We start from the raw sequence: 24594 nt of genomic DNA, 5'->3' as shown, positions 1-24594 counted from the left end.
GATCAGTGACTTCAGCCAGAGGAGGGCGCTGTGGAGCTCCTCCAGCGAAGACAAGGAAGTCAGCAAAGAAGAGGAGGAGAAGCCGGAGCCTGAGCAGGAGCTGGAGGTGCAGCAAGCTTTGCATCTGCTGCAGGCCGGCTGGGTTCCTGCAGAAGGCCTCAGATTGATCTCTGAAATGTTCTAGAAAAAAAAACACTTCTGAGTTTGAAAAGTTGAAGATTTGCAAGAAAAAAATAAAAAATTGTGAGATTATTCCCAGGAATTTTCTAGAAAAAAATTTGGAAGTTTGGAAGCTCCAGAAGTTGAAAATTTTTAACTTTTGAAACTCAGAAAATGTCAGAAAGTTTCCAAGGTTTTTTTCTAGAAAATTTCAGAGATTATTTTGAAAATGTCAAAGTTTCAAAAAAGAATTTGGGGGCTTAGACATTTTCATGTTTTTCTTGAAATTTCTGTGATTAATCTCAAAATTTCAGAGTTTTTTGTCACAAAGATTTCACATTTGGGTTTAGAAATGTAATTGGTCTTTGTAAAGTTTCCTGAGGTCAATCTGAACATGCCTGTGTTTTCTGGCGGAAGCTTTTCTCCTTTCGCTCCGTCTGTAACGGCCCTGATACGGCGGGTAGCTCCGTTTTCTGACGCTGCCTCTGTGTCTCCGGTCAGGTGCTGGTTAACCTGGAGGACGGTCTGGGCGTCTCTCTGGTCAACAAGCTTCCTGAGGAGCTCATTTTCGCGACGCTCTCTGGTGTGAACGTTCACTTCACGCACACAGCAGCCACCGAAGTCCTGGAGCTGAGCATCCAGAACATCCAGGTAACCATAATAAACTGTTATATTCAACTCCAATTCAAGTGTATTTTTTGGAAATTGAGTTTTAAAAAAATTGGGGGTCATTTTACTGAAAAACAAATTAAAGCCACCAAAATATGTGCTTTTTTTTTTTTTTTTGCATTATTGGAGCTCCGTACAATGTCTCTCTGCTGAAGGTTTCTGGTCACCGACTTGGGGATGAACTCAAATCCTTTTATCAGCTTCTAGCCAAGAGTTTGACGTTTCCATGGAAACCAAATCTGCCTAGATGTTTAACTGAAGGGAGGGGCAGAAATGGAGGTTAAAAAGAAAAATAAAGCTAAAATTTGCCCCCATGCACCGGGAGCGTGGGGTTTAATAAGTTTAAATAATGTTAGTTTTGACGCAGGCAGGCGTTTTAACCGTCTCTGTGTTGCCGTCAGGTGGACAACCAGTTGCTCGGCACCACCCAGCCAGTGATGCTGTGCGTCTCTCCCAGTACGGCCGACGACGGCGCCATCGAAGACGGCCCCGCCCTGCAGGTCAACTCGGTCAAAGTCCCCAGCAGCCTCATGCTCACCGAGCTCTTCAAGGTGGGATTACGTTCATTTCCTGTACGATCCGCTCACACTGGCTCAGATCTATACACACATCCGGGTCGGTGTTTCTTTGGCATCTGGTGCATCTGCAGAGAAAAGGTCCTTCTAACATCAGGATGTGAGAAACTGAGCTGAACATCAGGGCAGTTCAGGCTGACATGTTGATTATTTCACTATTTGCTGATTAATAACTGGAGAGAAAAATGTGTTAAAAAGAGATTTTGAGGTTTATTGTAATATTGTGTCGTATCATTGTGATAATGATTATTATATAAAAAACAGTTTCTTATTTTTTAAGCCACAAACACAAAGATTGTTCTTGGAAAATATTTCATTTGTCTTCTGCAGGACGCCACTAAACGGCACACAGTAAATGCATTTAATCATATTTTCTAATTTACTGACATCGTGAAACTGAGAAAATATATTTTAAAAAAGCGTTTTTGATCATTTTACCAATTTAGTTCTTATTTACCACCAAAAACTGGAATTTATTATGACAATAAATGATACGATAGACGCCCTCTCACTGGTGTGGATTATAGAAAAGCTAATGAATTTATCAGCTTTAAATCATTATTATTATGTTGCATCTTTATTTTCCTCTGAAAGCAAAAGCGTTCATATAAATAATCTAAATTTATTATTATTGTTGTTTTTCTCTCGTTTATCTAAATTTCCTTACAAAAATAAAGAAAAAAACATTTTAAACATTTGGAAAATGTGGTTTGTTTCCAGCAACAATCAATAACTGAAAACTGAAAATGAATGTTCCTCTGATGTTACAAGTTCAAAAAGTGGTAAAAAAATAATAATTTTACAAAAACCTCCCATTGCCAAAGTAACCTAAGCCTTTCCAAATATTAAACATAATTACTGATGTTGGTTCTAAACTAATAAAAGTAAATTGATGGAACTTCTGAGTAACAAAAACGCAAACAGTCTCCCCGTAGACGTCAGAGCCAGGATGAACTTTGACCTGTGTCTGTGTGAAAGCGGCTCAGTTCGCCTGCAGCGTCGGCTGCTTTCTGTGCTGATTTAAGCTCCATGTGTCGGCAGCACCTGATGGTGACGGCGCGGCGCTTCACGGTCATCATCGACGAGAAGCTGCTGCTCAAGCTGCTCAGCTTCTTCGGCTACGGGAAGGCCGAGGCCGGTGGGTGTCCCGCCTCTCACTGCTCACACGTCGCTCTACGCCAGCAGGCTGTCTGTGAAAATAACTGAATGCCGAAACGCAGGGCTGGAGAACCTGGATGAGAACCTGCATGAGCGGCCCAGCGAAGACAGCGGGCCCCAGAAGCGTTACTACTTTGAGAACCTGAAGATCAGCCTGCCTCAGATCAAACTGAGCGTCCTGCCGTCCCACAAGCTGCCGCCGGACCTGAAGGTAACGCCGGTCCGCTTCCTCACCGTGAGGATTTCAGGCCCGGACGGATCAGAAACATCTGGAAGAATTTGGAGTGTGAAAATTAAAATTTTGTGTCTTGCTTCCAGATTTTGGATCTTAAAATATTATTTGAAAGATAAAAACATTAAGTTATGGTCAATTAAAGGTTTACTCACATTGATTTATTTTTATATTTGGTTTGCAAAATTACAGCATAACTTTTTTTATTAATCATGTTCAGGACGTTCTTAAAATGTGTTAAATTAATTTAAGAAAATGTAAATTAGCCTCGAGTGCGTTGATCACAGCTCTTAAATTTAATCTCATCTATCTGGTTTCTTTTTCTTCTGAGATTTTTCTGTCAGACAAAAGTTTGAGTCAAACTCGTACATCTTTGTTGGTTCTGTGACCGTTGAGGCTACCGCTAACTAGCGGCTAATGTGCTGTAGCTTGCCAGCTAGCTTTTTTGTTTCTGTCATGGATAAATTCATATTTATATGTATAAAATATTCTTTTAACTTCTCCTTCCAGGTTGGAACCAAAGAATCTGAGTATAATTTCAGTTTTAAAGTGGTTCTGATAGCAGCCGGCGGTTCTGATGTCGGGTTTTTCCTGCCAGGTTCTTAAAGGCTCCCTGGGCTTCCCTCTGATCCGCTTCGAGGATGCGGTCATCAACATGTACCCGTTTACCAGAGTCCACCCCTATGAGACGCAGGAGATCATCATCAACGACATCCTCAAGCACTTCAGAGAGGTCAGAGTTCACACATCCGGGCTGGTCTGTCCGAACGCCCCGGTTCTGGTTCCTCACGCCGCGGTCTCTCCCTGCAGGAGCTGATGAGCCAGGCGGCGCAGATCCTGGGCTCCGTGGACTTCTTGGGGAACCCAATGGGCCTCCTGAACGACGTCTCCGAGGGAATGACCAAGCTCATCAAGCACGGCAACGTGCACGGCATGCTGCTCAACGTCACGCACGGCGTCTCCAACTCCGCCGCCAAGGTACCGCGTCTCCGGACCCGGTCACTGCAGACGACCCGCTTCTCTGACAACAAGCCCGTTTATGGATGACAGTTTTATTACGACTGTTTTTATCACAAAAGAAAAAAAAACATATATATATATATATATATATATACTTCAAGTAAATAACCGCAGCGTGTTTTTACAAAGAATTATCTATATACTTGCATAAAATATTTAATTTCAAAATGTCAAAAATCATGTAGTTTTTTTACAAGTGTGTGTATTAATAACATTTTTATGCAGCTTGTTACATAGAAACTAAATAAAAGGAAAATGTAACAAATAGTAATGGCAGAGAATTTGGACAATAAAATTAGACTTTAATCTCAGAATTCAGACTTTTGGAAAGTCAAAATTCTGAAAAAAATTAAATATTCTAAGTAAAAAGGAAAAAAAATCAGAGAAAAAGTCAAAATTCTGTGACAAAAACTCAAAATAAAATTTTAATGTCAAAATTCAAAAAATGTAGAAATTAAATTTTAACTTTTTCCTCAGAATTTGCTCACCCAGCCCCTATCCTCCGTTCTTACTAATTTTTCTATTCTACTACTTATTCACCAGTTAAATAAATGTATTTTTAAAACTAAACAGAATAATAATAATAGCTACTGCAGGGTGTGCAGAGCAAACAACGAACAGAGACCGTTGTCCTGTCGTTCAGGGTAAAGAATCGTTCAAAAGAATCGGATCGTTACCCGGATCAAACTGGGCCGGATCGTCATTTCTGTCTTCCCCGTCAGTTTGCAGGCACGCTGTCGGACGGTCTGGGGAAGACCATGGACAACCGGCACCAGAGCGAGCGGGAGTACATCCGGTACTGCGGCGCCACCAGCGGGGAGCATCTGGTGGCCGGGATCCACGGCCTCGCTCACGGTGAGTCAGCGAACGCCGAGTCACAGCAACATGGCCGCTCCGCCGGTTCATGACTGAATCGCCTCCGACCTGCAGGAATCATCGGCGGCATGACGAGCATCATCACCTCCACCGTGGAGGGCGTGAAGACGGAGGGCGGCGTCAGCGGCTTCTTCTCCGGACTCGGTAAAGGTCTGGTGGGAACCGTCACCAAACCCGTCGCCGGGGCGTTGGACTTCGCCTCGGAGACGGCCCAGACGGTGCGGGACATCGCCAGCCTCAGCAGCCACAGGTGGGGTTCCTGAGAGACGGGACGCAGCAGGTGGAACCAGAACCACAAGTCCACAAACACACTGCAAAGACAGAACCTCCTACCAAGTATTTCTGCTCCAGTTTCTAGGACAGATACCTTGGAAAAACGCCAAAGTAACTTCTCAGCAAGATATACGAGCTTGTTTTAACTAAATAATTCGGACATTAAAGTCCAAATTCTGACAAAGTACTAATTAAATAATCTGCCAGTGGAACTAATACTTTTTAAATCAATATTAAGAAATTATCGACATAAAACCAGCTCTTATTTCTTGCTGAGAAGTTATTTTATCTACCCTGGAAACTAGACCAACATTTGAAGTGAACAGACGGTTACCTAGCAACGCTGTTGCTAGGTAACCAAAGAGTGAGTGAGTTGGTTCCACCATGCTAGCTTAGCTAGCTGAGAGGTTGAGCTGCTAAAGTCTTCCCTCTGCCTACATGTCCCAGAATGCTGTGTGGTTCAGGGAATATTTTATATATTGATATTGCTGACATGTGAGTCCTGGTATGCATTGTGATTGACACCAGCCCTACTTCCTGTTTGTCTGACTGTGACTTCCTGTCCAGGCTCCCGGTCCAGCGCGTCAGGAAGCCGCGCTGCTGTAAGGGCCCTCAGGGCCTGCTGCCGCGGTTCTTAGCCACTCAGGCCGAAGGTCAGGAGCAGCTCTTCCGCCTCACCGACAACATCCACTCCGAGTTGTAAGTTTTCCCGTCTGCAGCCCAAACGGAGCCGGATCGCTCCGGCTTCCGTCACGTTTCCAACCCACTTCCTGGTTCTGGTCCGGCAGCTTAATGGCGGTGGAGCCGATCGACACCTACAGCGTCCTCATCTCCTCCAAAGTGGTTTACTTCCTGAAGCCGGGCGACAGCGTGGACCGCGAGGGCATCGTCCTGGAGGTCAAATACGACGACCTCTTCCACTGCCTGGTCTCCAGGGAGTATGGGAAAGTTTACGTCCAGCTCACCAAGAAGGCGGAGAACTCCACCAGCGGAGTGGCCATTCCTGGACCCTCGCAACAGAGACCCATGGTGAGACCAGAACCAGAACCGCAGAGAAAACAAACCTCTAAAAACACTTTAATGAAACGGGTCAGAGGTCCACAGATCAGATCAGAACTTATTTTACATTAAAACCTGGATAATTAGCCACAGGAAGAAAAAATACATTTAAGATCCATAAACTCTGACAACCTGAAGAAGATTCTCTACACTGCAAAAATACAAAATCTACCCAAGTGAGTTTGGTTTAGTTTACACTACAAATATCCCAGTACACTTAAAATAAAACTTACTGGTAACTTCTGGCAGGAGCTCGTTTTAATTCAATATTTCCTTAATATTAATAAAAGTTTAGCTTCACTGGCAGATAATTTAATTTATAATATGGGAAAAATGTCTGGTTATAAGTGAAATGTTCGACAGCGTATGAGCTCTGCTGGAGATGGAAACAAAGAGGGGAGTACATTTCAAACGCTGAAACTTTGTAACAAAAATAATATATTGAAATTTTTGAGCTGCAAAAGTTGAACATTTTTACTTTTTAAATGGAACATTTTCAACTTTTGTTCTAGAAATAAAATTTCTGATTATTTTTCTAGAAAATCTTTGACATTTCAAGCTTTGAAAATGTTTCTGAGATTTTTTGGCAGATATTTACTTTGCCGTAGCTCTAGTACTCCACCGTAAAATAATCTCTTAATTTTTACCTAAATTAGTTTCAAAAAGTCAAAATTGGCAAGAAAAAATTCAGAAATGAGATTAATCTCAGAAATGTTTTAGAAAAAAAACAAACTTGGAAATTTGTGAGTTTCAAAGTTTTAACTTTGAAATTTTTCACTCTTTTTCTAGAAAAGTTTGATCTCAAGATTTCTGAGTTTTTTCTAGCAAATGTATGACTTTTCAAACTCTGAAAATGTAAGTTTAATTCCCAAAATGTCAATTTCACACTCAGAAATTTTTTTTAAGGAATTATTTACCTAGAAGTTAGTTTTATTTGAAGATATTTCCAGTAGAATCTGCTTGGCATGATGTAGTTTTTGCAGTGTGTGACGCGTTGGGAGGCCCTGCAGCCCGTAACGCTGCCGCTGTCGTCCGCAGGTCCAAGTGAAGAACGAGACCCTCGCCTATAAGATCTCCCAGCAGATCAACTACGCCAAGAGCCTGTACTACGAGCAGCAGCTGATGCTGCCGGCCGACGACAACGAAGACTTCCTGCTGCTCGAATTCTGACGTTTTCCTCCCAAGTTCTGAAGCGACTCGGCGGAAGGAGAAACATGCAACGCTCTAACAAACACTTTGAGACTCCTGCACTCTAAAACTGACAAAACCACTATTTGTTCTGGACGTTCACCGACACACAGAACTGTGAATATGTCTAGAAGAACCATAAACTCTGTAAATATTTATATATGTTGTAATAATAAAGATAGGATATTAACAAGAAGCCGAGCGTCTAAACTCTAACAATCTGCCTTTAGGTGTGTGTTTGTATATAAGAGTCTATTAGAGAACATAAAACTATAGATCTGCGTAGGTTTTGAACCTTTCATCGGCGAGTCGCTCTCTGCAGGAGCCGCCTGAATCAGACGGCAGGAAGTCCCAGAAGGAGCGGCTCCGGGCGGGAAGCGTCAGGCGGGAAGCGTCAGGCGGGAAGCGCCGCGGCTCGCTGCGTTTCTCGGCTCTTGCTTATCCGATCCGCTGCTCCAGGTCAGGGAGGCGGTCGGAGGGTTTTCTGCAGGGTCGGGGTTCCTCCACTCAGTTTGTTTCACATTGTGGGTGAAAATGTTGTTGTTGGTCCAGAATGATGATTATTTGTAGGCAGACACGTATCGGTTTAAATTCACCCTTTAATATTTTTGCAATAAAACATTTTGTGTCATTTAAACAAGTGAAGCACATTTTTTTACTGTGCAAATGGAAAAATTGGCTCAGTGTTGCCAGATTGGGTGGGATGTTAAAATTTGTGCTGCTTTTCAGAGAGTTTGGTGGATTTTTAGAAAAAAGCACAAAACCTTTATTAAAATACTGTGATTTTGCACTTGTCTTATTTAATATGAAATCTTTAGAATCTGTCAAGCGTGACATCATCAATGATAATCATTGGTTAATAAATGTCAGTATGTAGTATTTTAAAATAGAAATCCCAGCGTAACATCATGATTTAAAAGGTTTAGCTCCACAAAAAACTCAAGTTTTGTTCAAAAAGTCCAGTTCTGTTTCAGCTGGAAACTGTCGACTGCTACTGATGCATTAAAAAAGAGTAAATTTCTGCCCAAAAACTTCGACATTTCTGAGTTTGAAAAGTCAAAGATCAACTAGAAAACACTCAAATTTTTGGGGAGGGTTTAGAAAAATGTTTTAAAAATTTCTGAGTTTGAAAGTCAAAACTCCAAAAGTTTCAAATTTCCAGAAGTTGAATATTTTTGGCCTTTAAAACTATGACTTGGCTCCAAACTAAATATTTAATTAGCAAGCCAACATGTAGTTTGAAGCGAAATATCTAGTTGGCCAACTAAGTGTTTAGTTAGCAGGATAAATATTTAGCTCCAAACTAGATAATTAGCGAGCTAATGTCTGTTAGCAGGCTAAATATTTACTGAGCAAGCCAGTATTTATTTAGCTTGGAGCTAAATATTTATTTAGCTTGGAGCTAAATATTTATTTAGCTTGAAGCTAAATATTTATTTAGCTTGGAGCTAAATTAGGAAATCTGAGTTTTTTTGGTGGAAATTTACTCATTTTCCCCCAACAAGCCGTTACATGAGAGAGAGATGTGTGGTAATGTTAACATGCATTTTAACAGAAGTTTAGATTTGGGCCTGTTTTTTTGAAGTTGACCGGGTTTTAGGTTCTGTTTGGGTCGGAAACTGTCAGTCAGATCTGGCAACCAGATCCAGTTATCCTGGAAAAAATGACCAAAGTTGAGATCCGGCTGTGGTCCAGAGTGAAAACCCGTCTGCCCAGATCCGTGTGCCGGACCGGACCGGCGCCCGTTCCCGGACACACACCCTGCCGAAGCCGACTGAGTCCACTGAGCCTCCGGGTCCGGTCTCCCTGGCGGAGGTGAAGCTCCCAGCTGGAGTTCTGCTGCAGCCGCGGCGCTCGGCTCATGTCAGCTCACAGGCGAGGCCCAGCAGAACCAGGAGGTTCAGTACGAGGGAGAGCCGAGAGGCCGCTGCGTTCAGAGCTGCACACAACAACGTGGTTCACCTTTAAATCAGTCTAAATGCTGCAAATGGTAAGTTTGATTTAGTTTTATGTTAATGGTTCCATCTGATGCTTCCTTCTTTTCCACTCATTTCGTTCCAGTTTGTGAAATTACAGGGTGAAAAATTAACAGCAATAATTTGGGTTATTTAGCCTGACATAAGAGGAGAAAATAAGATTTATTGATTTCAAACTAAATATTTAATTAGGAAGCTAATATTTAGTTAGAAAGTTAAATATTTATCTTAAATGTTTAGCTTGCAAGGTAAATATGAATCAGCAAACTAAATTTTAAACTAGTAAGGTAAAATTAATTTGGCAAGCTCCAATGTGTTATTTAACTAGTAAGCTAAATGTTCAGCTTCAAATTAAATGTTTTTATACTTTAACTAGGCCATAAATGAAGGTGGTCAGCATCACATTTCGTTCTTGAACGTACCGATAAAATGTTCCCTTCCTTTCTTCAGTCTTGGGTTCTCTGTAACACAAAGTAAAACCTGTTTGTGGCCCGGTTCTGACCAGGTTCTGGGCCGGTTCTGAGCGGTTCTTACCGAACACGATGAGGCGGGTGTGTGTGTCGGTGGAGCCCAGAGGGTTCTGCGCCGTGCAGCGGAACATGGATCCGTTCAGCTCGGCGGGGACCCGCTCCAGAACCAGCTCCCTCCCATCGTGCTTCTCGCTGCCGTCCAGCAGGTTCCCGCCGACCCGAGTCCAGGTGAGCAGAGGCTCCGGGAACACCTTGGTCTGTGGACACAAGTTCAACCCCCTTTACTCTGATGCCCTCAGTAACAAACAGTGCAATCTTTCCCTTTAACTTCTAACTAAATAAATTGATCTTCATTGTCAATGTGGCAAAAGGTTAAAAAAAACGTGTTGAAAGACACTAGAAATTCTTCCTAAACTGATTTCTACTTTATTTTTCCACCGAGTCGACGATTAACTCGAGTTACAGCTAAAAATTAACAGCAGTAATTTGTTTTCTGTCATAAGAGGAAAAAAATGGTGATTTGTTCTTCAGTCATTTCTTCACTATGTTATAACTAAATGTTTAGTTAGTAAGCTAAATATTTAGCCTCAAACTAAACACTTAATCAGCAAGCTGGTATTTGGTTAGCCAGTTAAATGTTTATCTAGGAAGCTAATATTTAGCTAGCAGGCTAAATATTTAGCTAGTAGTGAAATATTTAGCTATAAGCCTAAGATTTTATTAGCAAGCTAGATATATTGTTAGTGAACTAATATTAAGTTATCCCAGAGATAAAAGTTTATGTCCAAACTAAATATTTATTTTGCAAGCTAGATCAGCTAAATACTGTTTTTAGCCCTAACTTAAATTTTTAGCTAAGAAGCTGATATTTATTTAGCCAGGTAAATATTTATTTAACCAGCTAAATATTTATTAAGCCAGGTAAATATTTAGTTAGCAAGCTGATTATTTAGCTAGCACAGAGCTAAATGTTTAGCTAATAGGCTAATTCTCTTGCCATTAACGGGAGGTGAACTACCAAAATAAAAGCTGGATCTTTGAAGCTCTATAAACTGTTGCTTCTTCATAATTGTTACCTACAAAGTGAAGAGGGCAACGTTTATCACTTCGCACCAAACCGATCCAGAACCGTTTTCTGGGTCATTAGATCAGAGAGCAGGGAGGTTCAGGAGCCTCGTTTTTTTCATTTCAACTTTTTCCTTCATGTTGACATCTCCTACCATTCATCCTGGCCATACTGAAGTTGTGCCACAGCCGTTCTGTGTTACTACTTTCTCAAGCTGCACAGAGACATTTTAGTGTCAGGAACTCACAGCAGACGGTCCCAGCTGGAAGCCCTGGACGGAAATTCGCACCGTGTCTCCCACTTTGGCCTTACTGGGTCTGGTGGACAGCTTGGGTCCTCTGGGAGCAGCTGAGGGAAAACAAAGGACCGCACTGAAATATTTCAACCTCACACTGTCCGCTTGGCACATGAAGCATGCATGTGGCGACAGTGGAGAGGAAAAACGCAAAAAAGAAATGGATGAACTGGTCCAGGATCAGTTTCTAGAGAGGTAATTTGAGGAGTAGCTCCTTTAGCGGCTTCATTAAGAAGAGAAACAGTGAAACAGAAACTGAGAAAAAACATCTGAAAGTTTAGTTAGTATTACTTCCAGGTTAAAGGTCGCCTTGAATCTAAATCTGCTGGAAGTATGAATACTTTTGGCCCTAACTGTAGAAGAAGTTGCATAATTTCTGAAAAACACCAGAAAACAATCAAAACAATCTGCTTTATCTGTGCTGCACATATTAATAAAATCATTACTGCCCTTTTTGAAACACTAGTCTGTGTGTGTGTGTGTGTGTGTGTGTGTGTGTGTGTGTGTGTGTGTGTGTGTGTGTGCATGTGTGTGTGTGTGCGTGTCTGTGTGTGTGTGTGTGCGTGTCTGCATGTGTGTGTGTGTGTGTCTGTGTGTGTGTGCATGTGTGTGTGTGTGTGTGTCTGTGTGTGTGCATGTCTGTGCATGTCTGTGTGTGTGTGCATGTGTGTGTGTCTGTGTGTGTCTGTGTGTGGGGGTGTGTGTGCATGTCTGTGCATGTCTGTGTGTGTGTGCATGTGTGTGTGTGCGTGTGTGTGTGTGTGTGTGTGTGTGTGTGTGTCTCCTTCAAGCCCTTTAAATGACTCATTTGCACAAACACAACCCGGACGCTGAGCATTTCTGGCAGCTTCTGAATTCATTAGTGGGAAAATAAAAGGTTGAAAATAAAACCTGCTTTAATTCCCCAAACCTTTTATACAAATGATCCACAGCAAAATAATTAATTTCCTCTGAACTTTTTCACATCTCATCTGAAATTTAATTAAGTTTAATACGTTATCATTTAAGTTTAGATGAAACTGGTTCTGACAGGAACGAACTGGACAAACATGAAGTGTTGTTGGTATTAGTGCCTGCTGTGCTCAGCCACAGTGTGGTGTTCTGTGAACACTGTGAGAATAAGTTATTTGTTTAATGCAGAATCCTCCAAATAAAGTTGTGTCTGCTTTACTTGGCCCAAATAAAGCAGACACAAAGGGAGTCCGGTTTTTGAGTTTAGCCACTTTCTCACTCCCCAACAAAGTGGCGCCCAACGTGTCAACAATTGAAATAAAAATAAAAATAAATAAAAACCACACTGATTAATTATTAATTGTGCAACAATAGGCTCTCAAATATTTCAGATACTTTCTGGCCGTTATGGTCCCGAGCCCGGTCAGCACTGATACGGTTCTGAGGCGCTGAAGTGACCTGAGATTTGAGTTGTGGCCTTACTGAGTGTGACCTCGGCCTGCATGGGCATGGACAGAGCGGGGTGGTTGACCTCGCAGCTGAACAGGGCTTCGTTGTCCAGCTGTGGGTTGAGGCTCCAGGTCAGCATGGCTCGGGCCTCCATGGTGCCGTCGCCCGCCACCTGCTGCCAGTGCTGGAAGTAGTAGAGCGGGTCGCTGCTCTGGACCCAGCGGGGAAACTCCCGGCTCACCACCGTCTCCGGGATGCCCTCCGTGGTCGACTCCAGCTTCAACCTGGATGCTTCCTCCCCGCCTCGCTCCAAGCTGTCCGTCTCATTCTCTCTAAGCTGGGTCACCTTCCCCGCTTGGTTCTGCAGGGACAGGGACTTCTGGATTTTGGTGTCGTCAACATCTCCTCTGGGAAGAACCTGGTTCACGCTCTGGTTTCTTTTGGAGGCTTTACTGTGATGTCCCATCAACGAAGAAGACCGAGCTGCTGGAAACACGTCAATGAGCTCACCGTCTCGTTTGAAGTAAACCTGGAAGGCAGAAGGTTTGGAAAAGTTAGAGACCTTTGGAAACGGATTGAGGATGTTTTCACACCTGGTTCTTTTGGACCCAAAACTCCATCATCTGCTCCACCTCCAGCTGCTGTGGCTCTGAGTCAAACCAACCTGTTCCCCTCCCGGCCTGTGGGGGCGCTGCACCAAGAACCACTGAAGGAAATTATACAAAAACCTCTGAAGACACTGAGAGCAACTTCTTTCTTCACCAGATGGAAACAAGATGGAGGCATCAGATTTTAGCTGTTGGAGGATTTCTCTTTAGTCTTTGGCTGACGACCAGGAGCCATTTCTCCTGCTAGCGCTGGGCTAGCACGTTTGTTTTGGTTGCATTTACCCAGAATGCCCTGCGCTGTAGACCACTTCCTGCTATTGGAGCGGTCTCTGGTCCACTTGGCGTTCACAAACCGAACCCAGACCCAGACCCAGAGTTTGATTAACATTCACACCAACCCAAGCGAACCGGACTTAGAGCAGCTGAACGGGGCTCTGAGCTGAAGATGGCTCCAGCTGCCCTATAGACAATATCTGGCAGCTGAATTCAAAAATGAAAACATTAAATAGGTTATTAGATTAATCTCTGTGAGAATAAGATTAGTTTATGTCGATCATAAATTATTTTGGAAAGCTGAATTTCTTTGCCACCAGATTTGATTCCATCACAAATGCAGCTGTTTGCTAATCCTCCGGTATTAATGCCGAATACTTTGGCAAAGAGGTCGCACAGGGTACAGACCACAGCCATAAATAGCTTTTTAATTTCAAACTTTCTATCTGCTTCAGGCTGCATTTCTGTGTGTTCGTTTCATATCAAATCCAGCTGTGAACTCATTACTACCAGCCAGGCTCTCATTTGCTCTGATGCGCTTTTCATTTCTCTCCACCATCATAAATAGATTGCAAACCGGATTCTTTTGGGATACAAGAATATCTGGGGAGAGATAACAACAGACGGATGCGTCTTACCGAGGGAGCCGGCTTTGCTCCAGTAACAATGCAAACCAGGGTGAAGTTCTTGGCCTCGTAACGGCTGAACGGAGCCGGGCTGTTGGCTGCCGCCACAGAAATAGACCTGGGGGGAACTGCAGGGAAAACACAAATATATTCACACACTGGAGGGGGTTTACCATACATTACAGGCTGAGAGACGAGACTGCGGTTCTCACCATCCCTACAACGCCGTCCAAAATGGCTGCCACCAGTTTAAGAGCTTTTTAATCTCTAACGTCTATTTGTGAGTTTTCCCTTGTAGATATTAGGTGAAAAGCTGAGAAGTTTGTTATTCAGTATGTTTGCTAATGGCTAGCCCTAACACGGAGTCCCAAAAAGGTTTTACTGGTTTTATGACTTTCAACTGAAACATCAGTTTAGTCTGGGAGGCCATTTGCAAAGTTTCATGGATTACCAGCAGTAATTTGGGTTCAATTATTTAAAAAATGAACCCAAGTTTACTTTTTTTGGTGTATGTATATTCATTTTCTGCATATTTTTACCAGGTTATTCATTCATTTATAAATGTCAGTTTCAGACTAAATATTTAAATAAGCCAATTATTTAATCTACAAACTGAATATTTAGTTAGTAAGCTAAATATTTAGCTCCAAACTAAATGTCCGATTAGCAAACTAATTAATTTGAAGCTAAATATTTAGCTTAAAATTAGCTTTAAACTGAATAGTTAGCATATTAACTAAATAATTAGCTAACTAATTAGTTAGTTTGAAGTTAATATTTAGTTGGCAAGCAAGTTATCAAACCAAATAGTTATCTAGCTGAATAGTTAATTTGAAGCTAAACATTTAGCTTTAAGCTGACTTGCTAGCTTGCTAACTAGATATTCAAAGCTAACTTCATGGTAAACTGCATGAATGAATCGGCAGGATCAGGTTCTGATGTCATTTCCTCCAACGTCGTCCATGTTCATCCTCACTAACTTCTGACATTACGCTGAAACAAAGAACATTTTACGCTGAACTGCTCTGACAAAATGTTATAACTTGCTGTTTATAAGAGACATGAAGGTTTTCCCTCATTTAAAAATGTGTGGCAGTAAAGATGAAATGAAGCCGAACCGATAACGGAGAGCGTGACGCTGCCAGACGCTTCGATCAGCTGATCTCTGGATCCTTTGCTGTGGATCCCCACATGGCATTCATACAGACCGTCATCCTCCAGCTGCACCTCCGGGAGGCTGTTAGCAAGGAAAACAACCTGCTGTCACCGGACCAGGTTCAGCCTAACTTTAGGTTTTTGTTGTGTTAAATAATTATCCCTGTCAGCCAGTCGTACCGTACTGTTGAGTGGTAAATCAGTTCCTCTCGTTTGTTTGTGTCCTCCATGTTGGAGAAACTCGTGTTGAAAACAGAATCGTAGGTGAAAATCTTCTGCTTGGCATTGCCTCCTTCAATTACCTGCAAAGAAAACCATTTAAAACAGAAATGCTGGTTCCACCTAAAAATGAGGAGTAAAACTGAAAACATTTTGTTTTCTGTCGTGAGAAAGAGAAGAAAGAGAAAGAGTTTTATTCAGGTTTCAGAATCTGGACGGAACTCACCATTTTATTCATGTGAACTGATGACTGGTGCGTTTAAACGTGAGTTGTTATTAATAATTTGGTCCACAGTGAATAATTTAGGATTAAAAACTATATATGAACTGATAATCAATGAATCAAGTGTATTTATAGCACATTTCAGTTCAAAGTGCTTTAGATCATAAAAATACAAAGTAATGAAAACAAAACACTGTCAGGAATTATGAAAACCAGAAGCAAACATTACAGTTTGATGAGTGGCATCATCAAAATCACGATGCCAAATATGTTGGTCAACGTTTAATTTATTACGGTTCATAAGCAGCTGGGCTTTTAGCCCTGATCTAAAGGAACTCAGAGTTTCGGGTGTTTTGCAATTTTCTGGAAGTTTGTTCCAGATTTGTGGTGCATAGAAGCTGAATGCTGAATGATTTGGTCATAGAAAAACTTCTCGTGTGGAACCAAAAGAGGAAGTTATTTCCTCACATGGGCTACTCTCATCTGTTACTTATTTAATTTGTGAAAACATAAAATGATCAAACTGAAGTTTGGAGGCAGAAATGTGATAAATTTCCACATCTCGTCCAAAACGTTGCAGTCCGTTTATGCTGCATGCTCACCTGAAACCACGCAATCTCTCTCAGGGTGCCGTCCGTCTGGAAGTTGCACTTTAACGTGATCGTGTCGCCGATGACGACAGGTGGGAGGGGATCCATGGAAACGATCAGGTAACCTGCAGGTGAGGACAAACAGGTGGGAAATCACCTGAGAGACTCAGGCACCACGTTGTCCAGTACATAACTTAAGGGTTAAATCTGACAAAAAGCAACAACAGATGATCATGATGCTGCCACCACCGTGTTTCAGTGTGGGTGTCTGGTTGCCGTGGTAATAAACTGTTGATTTTGAGTCAATGCCTTTCAGAACTCCTCCTCTGTCTCTCTGCTACGCTACAGCTACAAGATGTCTGTTTTCATTGGGAGTGAATCGATATCCAGCTCTCCACTTTGACCTTGGGAACAAAGGTCACCTTGCAGAGCAACGCGGCAGTCAGCCTCACCTCCGCTGCACCGGCCGCTGACGCATGACGTCACCGCGGCTGCAGATTATTTTCCTCCCATGTTTTTCCTCTTAATCCTCATAGAGCTTTTGATCCAAAGAGCCGGGCATTGCCCATCTCTGGCCTCTCCAGACACACAAACAATGTGGAAGAAAGATTAAAAAATTTCCAAACGAGGTCAAAGAGTTCCCAGCAACCTGCAAAAAAATTATTTACCCATAAAGACCATTTGGGAATCTGGAAGTAAAACATTAGGAACTGATACGTCTGATTTAAACAGGCAGACATGAGCTTCAGCTACAAACTTCACTGTATTTTAATGGGATTTTATACAGGAAAATTACACACCTGGAATCTGAAAAGTGCGGCTTGAGAGCTTTAGGATGGAGCTAAATCCAGGACAAAACTGAAATAAAGCTTTTTGGAGGTGGAAAACTGGGATGGAGGTTCAGCTTTCACCAGGAGAACCATCATAAACATACAGCCTGAAATGCACTGGAAACGTTTACATTCATGTCATAGAATGGCCTAGTCAAAGTCAAAGCTAAGAAAGAATCTGTTGTAAAACTTGAAAATTGATGTTCACAGATGGTTTCCATTCAGTCTGACTCAGCTGGAGCTCTTCTGTGTAGAAGACTGGGTAAAAATCTCAGATAAACCAGTGGAGAGAGACCCCAAAAAGATCACTACTGGTGAATAAAAATGTCCGCCACACATTTCAGATTTTGCTTAGTATTACTTTACATTAGTCTAGTACACAAAATCCTTGTAAGATGGGAAATGGTGAGTAACCAGGAGGTGTGATGAAGAAGAAGAGGTTTGGTCTGCAGGGCGGCCATATTGTCTCCTCATGTTACATCAGTGATCAAACAGCAGCAACAACCCATCCATCCACCCGCCCATCCGTCCGTCCGTTCCTCTCATCCTGTTCCCGGGTCAGACAGTCATATGGTCTCTCCAGGGAGTTCTTGCTCCTGGTTCTCTTCCTGGATCAAATGGTGGCTCATGAGAGGCCCAAGAAGAACATTGACATGCTGAGAAGGTAGTTACTCCATCAGGGAGAGAATGCTGTCCCTCCAGGACCGACTCTGGACACCACTGCTCTAATGTCTCCTTTCAGTGTGGAGAACCAGCGGCTCCACATGGAGCCTCCTGTGGATGCAGGAGCTCTTCAACCTATCGCTAAGGCCGAGTCCAGCCTCCCTACGGAGGAAGCTCATCTCACCTGCTGGTTCTGTAAGAACCTCTGATCCTTCAGATGGTCGGGACATCTCATTAGAAGGCATTACTTTACTTAGTGAAGCTGTAAGGCCAAACGGATCAGAACCAGAAGATTCCCGATGAGATCCTGGACAGTGATCGTGTCTCTAGGGAGACGGGTGTCTGGGTTTTACGAGAGTCCAAGATCATGGGCAGAAAATCTGTGGATTCTGCTTGGGGATTAACATCCATGCACTTTGTGATTTCAACAGCCACAAGCATTTAATCACTTGAAAGTACAGATTACCATAAGCAATATGGCTCAGAGTCAGACAATGGACTCTTTATCCCCAAAGGAACATCTCCAAACGGAGTTAGGTAACCCACTAGAGAACAGTCCTGCTCTGATGGCACAAAGCTGTCTCCACACAAACCCGAACCATAAAGTCATCCAGATTAATTTATAATAAATCAAACACTAACATTTTTATCTAAGAAATACCCAGAAGCAGATTTGAATTTTCGCTGTAAAAGATTTAATCAAAGATGTGTTTTAATGTCACTTTGAGAAAAACGCCTGTGAACGTGACGTCAGGCTCTCCCGCCATGACGGACATCAATGGGCTCTTTGCACCTCAGCTTCCGCGTTAGGGGTAAAGCGGCTCGATTGTTTCCGATCCAATACAAATATCATTTACATTAGGTGGTTGCAGTGCTTGGCCAAGGTTTGTACATCGATCCGAAGCCCCAACAAGTCAGCTGGAGAAAGGTTTTAAGATGTTCGCCTCGTTATACATTCACTGACACGAAGGTGAGTTTTACTTAAACTTTGTGGCTAACATTAATGTTAGCTTATGCTAGTAGGCAATATTCTCGGACATTGTTCTTGTAAAATGTGCTATTTAAGTATCTAAACATTCAAACGGACAATGTATTTATCTTATTTTCAAGTATATTATGTGTGTTTATTGTCGTTAGTGTCACAGACTAACGGGGAGGTTCCGGTTCGGACTTTTTACTTCCGAAGCCTGACGGAGCTCAACAAGCCTCATAGCTTGACAGTAGCGCAGCTCTGGTGTCAGAGATCTGGTTCAGCTGTTCAGATTCAAAGTTGCTGCTTTTAGAAAAATATGACCGTGTTGCTTCATGTCTCCATGTTATTTCGTTTTATTACCTTTGCATGTTTCTTGTGAAGAGCTCAGATAGGACGGTGTTTACAGCAGGATGTACAGGCGGATCAGTTGCTCGGCTGTCTGGCTCTGGTCTGCTCTCTCGTTCCCATAAACTCTTTCAGGCTGAATACAGAAGTGATTCCATGGAAATAACTCAGGGAGGCTCCTTTATTTACCATCCGTATCCCCGGTAGTTTTAGGCTGATCCGGAGTGAAGTGAAGGCTGCAAACTTTGCTGTGCGGCGTTAACTTTAACTGGTAGCGACAGATACAAGCCATCTTCTTAATTCAGGATCGCTTGGAAATTAACGAAAACTTAAAAGCCCATTATATTAGGAAGACAACAATGTTAATAGTATTGTTTTTTTGCATCTGAAATACGACTTAGTCTTTTCTACCAGTCATGGTAACTCAAAGCGGAAAAAAGTGAGCCGCATTAGCTCCTGGAGATGTGACGTCAACGCCTTAGGTGCAAAGAGCCCATTCAAACTCTGTTTATGATTTTCTTGGTTAGAGTTTGAAAGCGTGAATGGCAGAACATCCCGCTTCGTAGTAAGTTGGCCTACCATGAACTGTCCCTGGATCTGTATTCTTACCACTAGGGGGCAACAAACCACTGTTACACTGTTAATGCTTGTCAAAAACAGACAGATGGTCGCCTAATGTCGTTTTTATTTAATTTATTTCAGTGTAAAAATGCCATAGTGATGCGCGGTTGGCTGTACAAACAAAGAGGGACGCGAGCCAAACTTTCATCGTCGTTTTATTGTACGTTGTTTTATCCCTGTAACCAGGAAAGATGGATAGCAGCCGACAATCCCAAAGACTGGCAACCTTTGGTGTCTTCACGGATTTGCAGCGAACACTTCTAACAAGGTAAGAAGATTAATGTTCTTACTTAATAAGTGAGTAAGATTAATAAAATGTGATAGAATATTGCATCATGATGAAGATAAATAAAATGTGTAAAAGAAAACTGGTTAGCACCGAGACTTTTGCATGGTTTTAAATCTGCTCTAGTGTGAGGGGAAACGTTGTTTATGACATGATGGAACAAGTCATGTAGCATAAAATCAGGCAAAGTCGGATTTAGGAACATAAAAAATGAAGAGGGAGATGGTTTGGGTCGGTTTCTAAGCTAGCTAATAATATTCCAAGTGTCACTTCTGAAGATCCATCATGGCGCCTGCAGGTGATCAAGTGACGTAGTTTACAAATGGTCAATAACAAAGAATGATTGCTGAGTCAGCAATAAGTGCAGGAGGGGAAAGGAAGGAGTGGTGGTTAGCAAAAGCAATGTCTTAGATGAGTGTTTGTTTCAATCAGTAGTATGAACACTTCCGCTAATCCGCCCATAACAGAGCTAAGTTTTGTTTAGCACTTTAGCATTTTGCTAACTTAGAAAACACTTAATGCACTTAGCTTCCACAAGGTAAAATTTTTCAGATAAATTATAAATCACTAACAAGGAATTAAGTTTAAGTTATCACTTTAGTACTTTAGCATTAGCTTCTGCTAAATACCATGTGTAGTACTTTAGGATTAGCAGAACTAGCTTTTTAGTTAATATTTAGCTTCTTTTAAATACCATGTTAGTGTAGCGCTTTAGCGTTAGCGTAGTTAGCTCTGGTTCCAAACTGATTGGAATGGTTTAAATGTCTCCTTTCGCTTTGTGTACATTCCTATCGAACACACAGTGTCTCCTGCAAGAAATCTTTTTGATTTCATGTGTAAAAATATACAAACTCCACAGCATTTGTAACTTGTTTGAAATGTAAATGTTATTTTTCTTTCTTTTTACAAAACTTCACCCTACATATGCCAAAAAGCCCCTTTAATTGTACATTTGTGCTGGTGCTTAATGAACTAACCCCATTACTAGGAATGAGATGTAGTCGAGCGTGATTAAATTAAAATAATGAGATCATCGTTTCTGATGATGATTAAAAATAAAACGAACACCAACCGGATCACAGGGAAGGTTTTTAATGAAAGTGGGAGTAAAACGGATAAAGCAGTTTGAAAAAGAGACTTCATGAAAATGAGAGAAACACAACAAAAAATTTAAATTTAAGTAATTTTTTTAGGGACACTTTAATGAATATTTCTGTAAAAAAGCCAGGATTAGCTAAAAGGCTGTTTATCATGTTATCCCTGAAAAATGCTTATTTTCTCCTGCTAAAAACAAACACATGGAGGGACCTGAACTGAGTAGGAGTTTTGCTGTGGGGCAGCTTTAGACGCAGTTCTTACCTTTCGTTGGGCTCAGGGTGTGAGAGAGGAGGAGGAAGCAGCAGAGAGCGAGCGGACGTTTCATCCTGCTGAGTGCAGCTCAGACCTGCGGACGCTCCATCTGCTATCAGGCTGGTTTTATCTCCCACTGAGGCTGAATGCAGCGGCTCAGCAGGTTTATATCACAGGATTACTGCAGCTTCAACACCCTCTCTCTCTCTCTCTCTCGCTCTCTGGACTCGTAACTTAATGTAAAATTATTTAACCTGGATTTATTATCAAATCAACACTTTACAACAGAAGGTTTCTCACACAGCTTCCCTCTCTTATCCAGTTACATGTGATCCAATCGATTCAACCCAATCAAGAACAGTCAGGTTCAGGATCAAATCCAATTTAATATATCCCAATTTAATCCAATTTTAATGCAATGCGATCTGATCTGGTAAACTGTAGAAGGCCAGTTAGGGTGAGGCAGTCAGCATGACCTGCAGCAGGAATGTTTCCTCACAATCTGAAAAATATCTCCACAGTTTCTGCACCCGCACCAACATTTATTACCAACCAATTTAACTAGATTTCTAGTGACTCCCAGGACTGAATCTACTCAAAATGGGAAATAACACATTCACCACTGGATCTACAGCAACAGTCACTGCGCCAGCTCTAAATATTTAGTTTAGCTCTACATATTAAAGGTAAATATTTAGCCAGTTTAGCTTGCTCACAAAATATTTAGTCTGTTAGCTAAATATTTAGATGCAAACTAAATATTTTTTAGCCTACATAAATATTTTGTTATTAAAAGTAAATATTTAGCTTATTTAGGATGCCAAATAAAAATTTAGTTTTTAAACTAAATATACTTGTTAACTAAATATTTAGAGCTAAATATTTTTTTTTTAACTTGCAGAGTTTAACTTATTTAGCCTGCTAACTAAATATTTAGTTTGAAGCCAAATATTTATTCTTTAAGCTAAATAGCTTGCTAGCTAAATCATTTTGTTTGAAACAATGACATTCATAAATAATGCGTAACAAGGTGAAAATATGACTTTGAAAAATGACCCCATTCTTTTTTTTTTTTACAATAATCCAAATTATTGCTGATAATTTTTTAATGTTTAACTTTACAAACAGCAGCCCATAAACAACAGTGTGTAAGTAATTAAACCAGTTAAAACTAACTGTCTGAACCGGAGCAGAAAACTTTGTTCAAGGAAAAACTCTTCCAGCAAAGAAATCCTGTCCTGTTTTTCAGCCTGGACACAGAGACAGTAATAAAATGGATTCACCACCAGGGGGCGCTGTCTGATAAACTATAGGAAGCATCTCTGCTGAAAGCCGCTGATATTTAATTCGGTGAAACAGAAACAAACTAATTCAGCCGTCCTGCTTCCCTCTGAGTGTCGGGTTGGATTTCTAACCTCTGGTATCTGAAGACAATAAGACAGATCCAGACTCTGGGTTTGTAAAGAAACTGATTTGTAATTATTCTGATCATAACCTTCAGTCATCCCTTAAATCGCGCTCCCACGCTCCGGCCATGCTGTTAGCTTAGCGACGTGTTTCTGGGCCGGTTAATGGTGGAAAGTTACCCAGAGCGACAGGAGGATCGGAACGACTTCGATCGTATCTCTGAATCCCGCTGCAGGTTTTCCGCTTTACAGCCTGAATTTATTTGTCATGGAAAAGGAGGAAAATCTGCAGCTTCCTCCGGTTTTTAACGCCTGGATGTGAGAGGATGTCGAGTTCAGGACGGTTTAGTTTTGCAGCTGTCGGCCGTCGCTCCAGATGTTCCCCTCGTTCATCATCATCATCATCATCATCATGGTCTGATTGATCAGCAGGATCTCTGTAATGTGGGTGGACAGTCCAGTTCTCCCAGTCCCACCATTACAAACCCACAGTGGCGTTCCCTCTTCAGCGCCTGTCCAATGCAGTTAGATTCAGTGCGAATTAAAAACAGATTTACAGAATGAATCATCTCCGTCGGTTTTACTTGATGTGATGCACAGCAGCTTTCAGGCCGCAGAGCGACAGATTCACGCCTACGATGGCGGCAAATTACGGCCACCGAAGATGAGGAAATAAGGAGAACATTTCTGCCAAAAAATCTCAGAAATTTTGAGATTGATCTCAAAATTTGCTTGAAAAAGAAAGGAAATTTATGAACTTGAAAAGTCGAAAATTTGCTATAAAAAAAAAATCTGAAATTTTGCGATTAGTCTCAGAAATGTTCTAGGAAAAAACTTGAAAATTTCTGAGTTTTTTGCAGAAATTTACTCAACTTGCTCTAATCTACAGCAGCCTGAATGGAAAGGAAAGAGGGAGTACATTTCTGCCAAAAAACTAAGCATTTTTCTAGAAAAAAAACTTGGAAATTTCTGATCTCAAAATGTTGGCTTGAAAATCCTCACACATTTTGACAAAAGTTGAACATTTTTGACGTTTAAAACTCAGAAAATGTCATTTTTTTCTAGAAAATTTTAAACTTCTTTTTTCTAAAAAAATTTTGGCAGCAATGTACTTCTCCCTGTTTTTATATTTACGGTACCCTCTTATCCTTGAGGTGGCTCCAGTATTTCCTGGGTTTTTGTCAAGGTGATTATTTCTGTTTTGCTTTAAATCTGCTTTGTGTTTGTTTCAGTTTATCCCTCTGAATGTTGTTAAACAGTTTTACTGTTTTTATTGCGACTCCCTTGTGCTGTGACACTCATGATGATAGAAAGAAAACAGGATTTGATTGGTCTGAAGTCACTTTATTTAATTTGTTTTTAAAATGATCTAATCTTCAGATAAAAGTGGATTAAAATCAACAACAGATTTACTTGAACAGTCAGCTGATGTGGATAATAAAACTATGTTGGTAATATTTTAATCATATCACATACAGTCATAAAAACTAGAACATGGAGATTTAACATCAATTTTAACAGTACTGGGAGATTTATGTAACATAATTAAACCATTAAAGCTGAAGACATTTTCAAATATTCAATGAAGTGTAATATGAAAAACAAAACAAGCCCCGCCCCCCAGCTCTGTGTGGAAATAAATCAGGACATTTATTTTGGTGGTCCTGAAAGTTAAAGTGGTTTGATTGTTGTTTGTGAAGTTATAAAGTTAAAGACCAACAGCAATAATTTGGGGTCATTTAGTCTGACATTTCATTTGTACATGGCAATTTAAAACTAAATATTTATTTAACTAAAGTCCCAGAGGGTCAGAGCCCCAGTTAAACGACATTTAACTGAAGTCCTAAAAGGGGTTTTAATGTTTTCATCTTTTTTCATCTTTTTCAAAATGTCTTTCTCTTTCTCCCTGTTTATTCAGTGTCACATGCTGTTTTTATTTTAATTATGTGAAGCACTTTGAAATGCCTTGCTGCTGAAATGTGCTATACAAATAAAATTTGATTGATTGA

At 41.2% G+C, this 24594-nt stretch overlaps 2 protein-coding genes across 4 annotated transcripts in view; one reads left to right on the top strand and one right to left on the bottom strand.

Moving 5' to 3' along the window:
- Positions 1-7997, top strand: part of vps13d (vacuolar protein sorting 13 homolog D) — a 51506-nt gene extending 43509 nt beyond the window's left edge. For all 3 annotated transcript variants that reach the window (XM_088007463.1, XM_088007464.1, XM_014999046.2), the window contains 12 exons: positions 2-106; positions 661-810; positions 1230-1379; positions 2445-2541; positions 2624-2772; positions 3392-3526; positions 3604-3771; positions 4536-4668; positions 4744-4939; positions 5530-5661; positions 5751-5991; positions 7060-7997. In XM_088007463.1, coding sequence (XP_087863589.1) covers positions 2-106; positions 661-810; positions 1230-1379; positions 2445-2541; positions 2624-2772; positions 3392-3526; positions 3604-3771; positions 4536-4668; positions 4744-4939; positions 5530-5661; positions 5751-5991; positions 7060-7191 — 1788 coding nt within the window. In that variant the 3' untranslated portion in view covers positions 7192-7997. The remainder of the gene's footprint in view (position 1; positions 107-660; positions 811-1229; positions 1380-2444; positions 2542-2623; positions 2773-3391; positions 3527-3603; positions 3772-4535; positions 4669-4743; positions 4940-5529; positions 5662-5750; positions 5992-7059) is intronic.
- A 659-nt stretch (positions 7998-8656) lies between these two features.
- Positions 8657-21393, bottom strand: LOC106925026 (immunoglobulin superfamily member 21-like). The gene is made up of 10 exons (XM_014999048.2): positions 21189-21393; positions 16124-16236; positions 15260-15381; positions 15043-15161; positions 13937-14052; positions 12451-12946; positions 10969-11069; positions 9720-9912; positions 9608-9646; positions 8657-9148 (listed from the first exon to the last, which is right to left on the bottom strand). Exons 1-10 carry the CDS (start codon positions 21250-21252, stop codon positions 9069-9071), a joined length of 1443 nt encoding a protein of 480 aa, XP_014854534.2. The 5' UTR covers positions 21253-21393; the 3' UTR covers positions 8657-9068.
- Positions 21394-24594: the final 3201 nt, after the last annotated feature.

This window comes from Poecilia mexicana, unplaced genomic scaffold (genome assembly GCF_051168715.1).
Source record: "Poecilia mexicana isolate PSO_F unplaced genomic scaffold, ASM5116871v1 scaffold_7, whole genome shotgun sequence".
Taxonomy (NCBI): domain Eukaryota; kingdom Metazoa; phylum Chordata; class Actinopteri; order Cyprinodontiformes; family Poeciliidae; genus Poecilia; species Poecilia mexicana.
This window is presented reverse-complemented; position numbering and strand designations above follow the sequence as displayed.

Bases quoted from the DNA above. Each gene is read 5' to 3' on its own strand.
- LOC106925026 (XM_014999048.2), bottom strand. From the start codon at position 21,252: ATGAAACGTCCGCTCGCTCTCTGCTGCTTCCTCCTCCTCTCTCACACC. The intron at 12,947-13,936 runs GTAAGACGCATC...TCTGCCTTCCAG, and splicing joins GAGCAAAGCCGGCTCCCTCG to GTTTACTTCAAACGAGACGG. The intron at 9,647-9,719 runs GTAAGAACCGCT...TTTGTGTTACAG, and splicing joins CACCCGCCTCATCGTGTTCG to AGAACCCAAGACTGAAGAAA.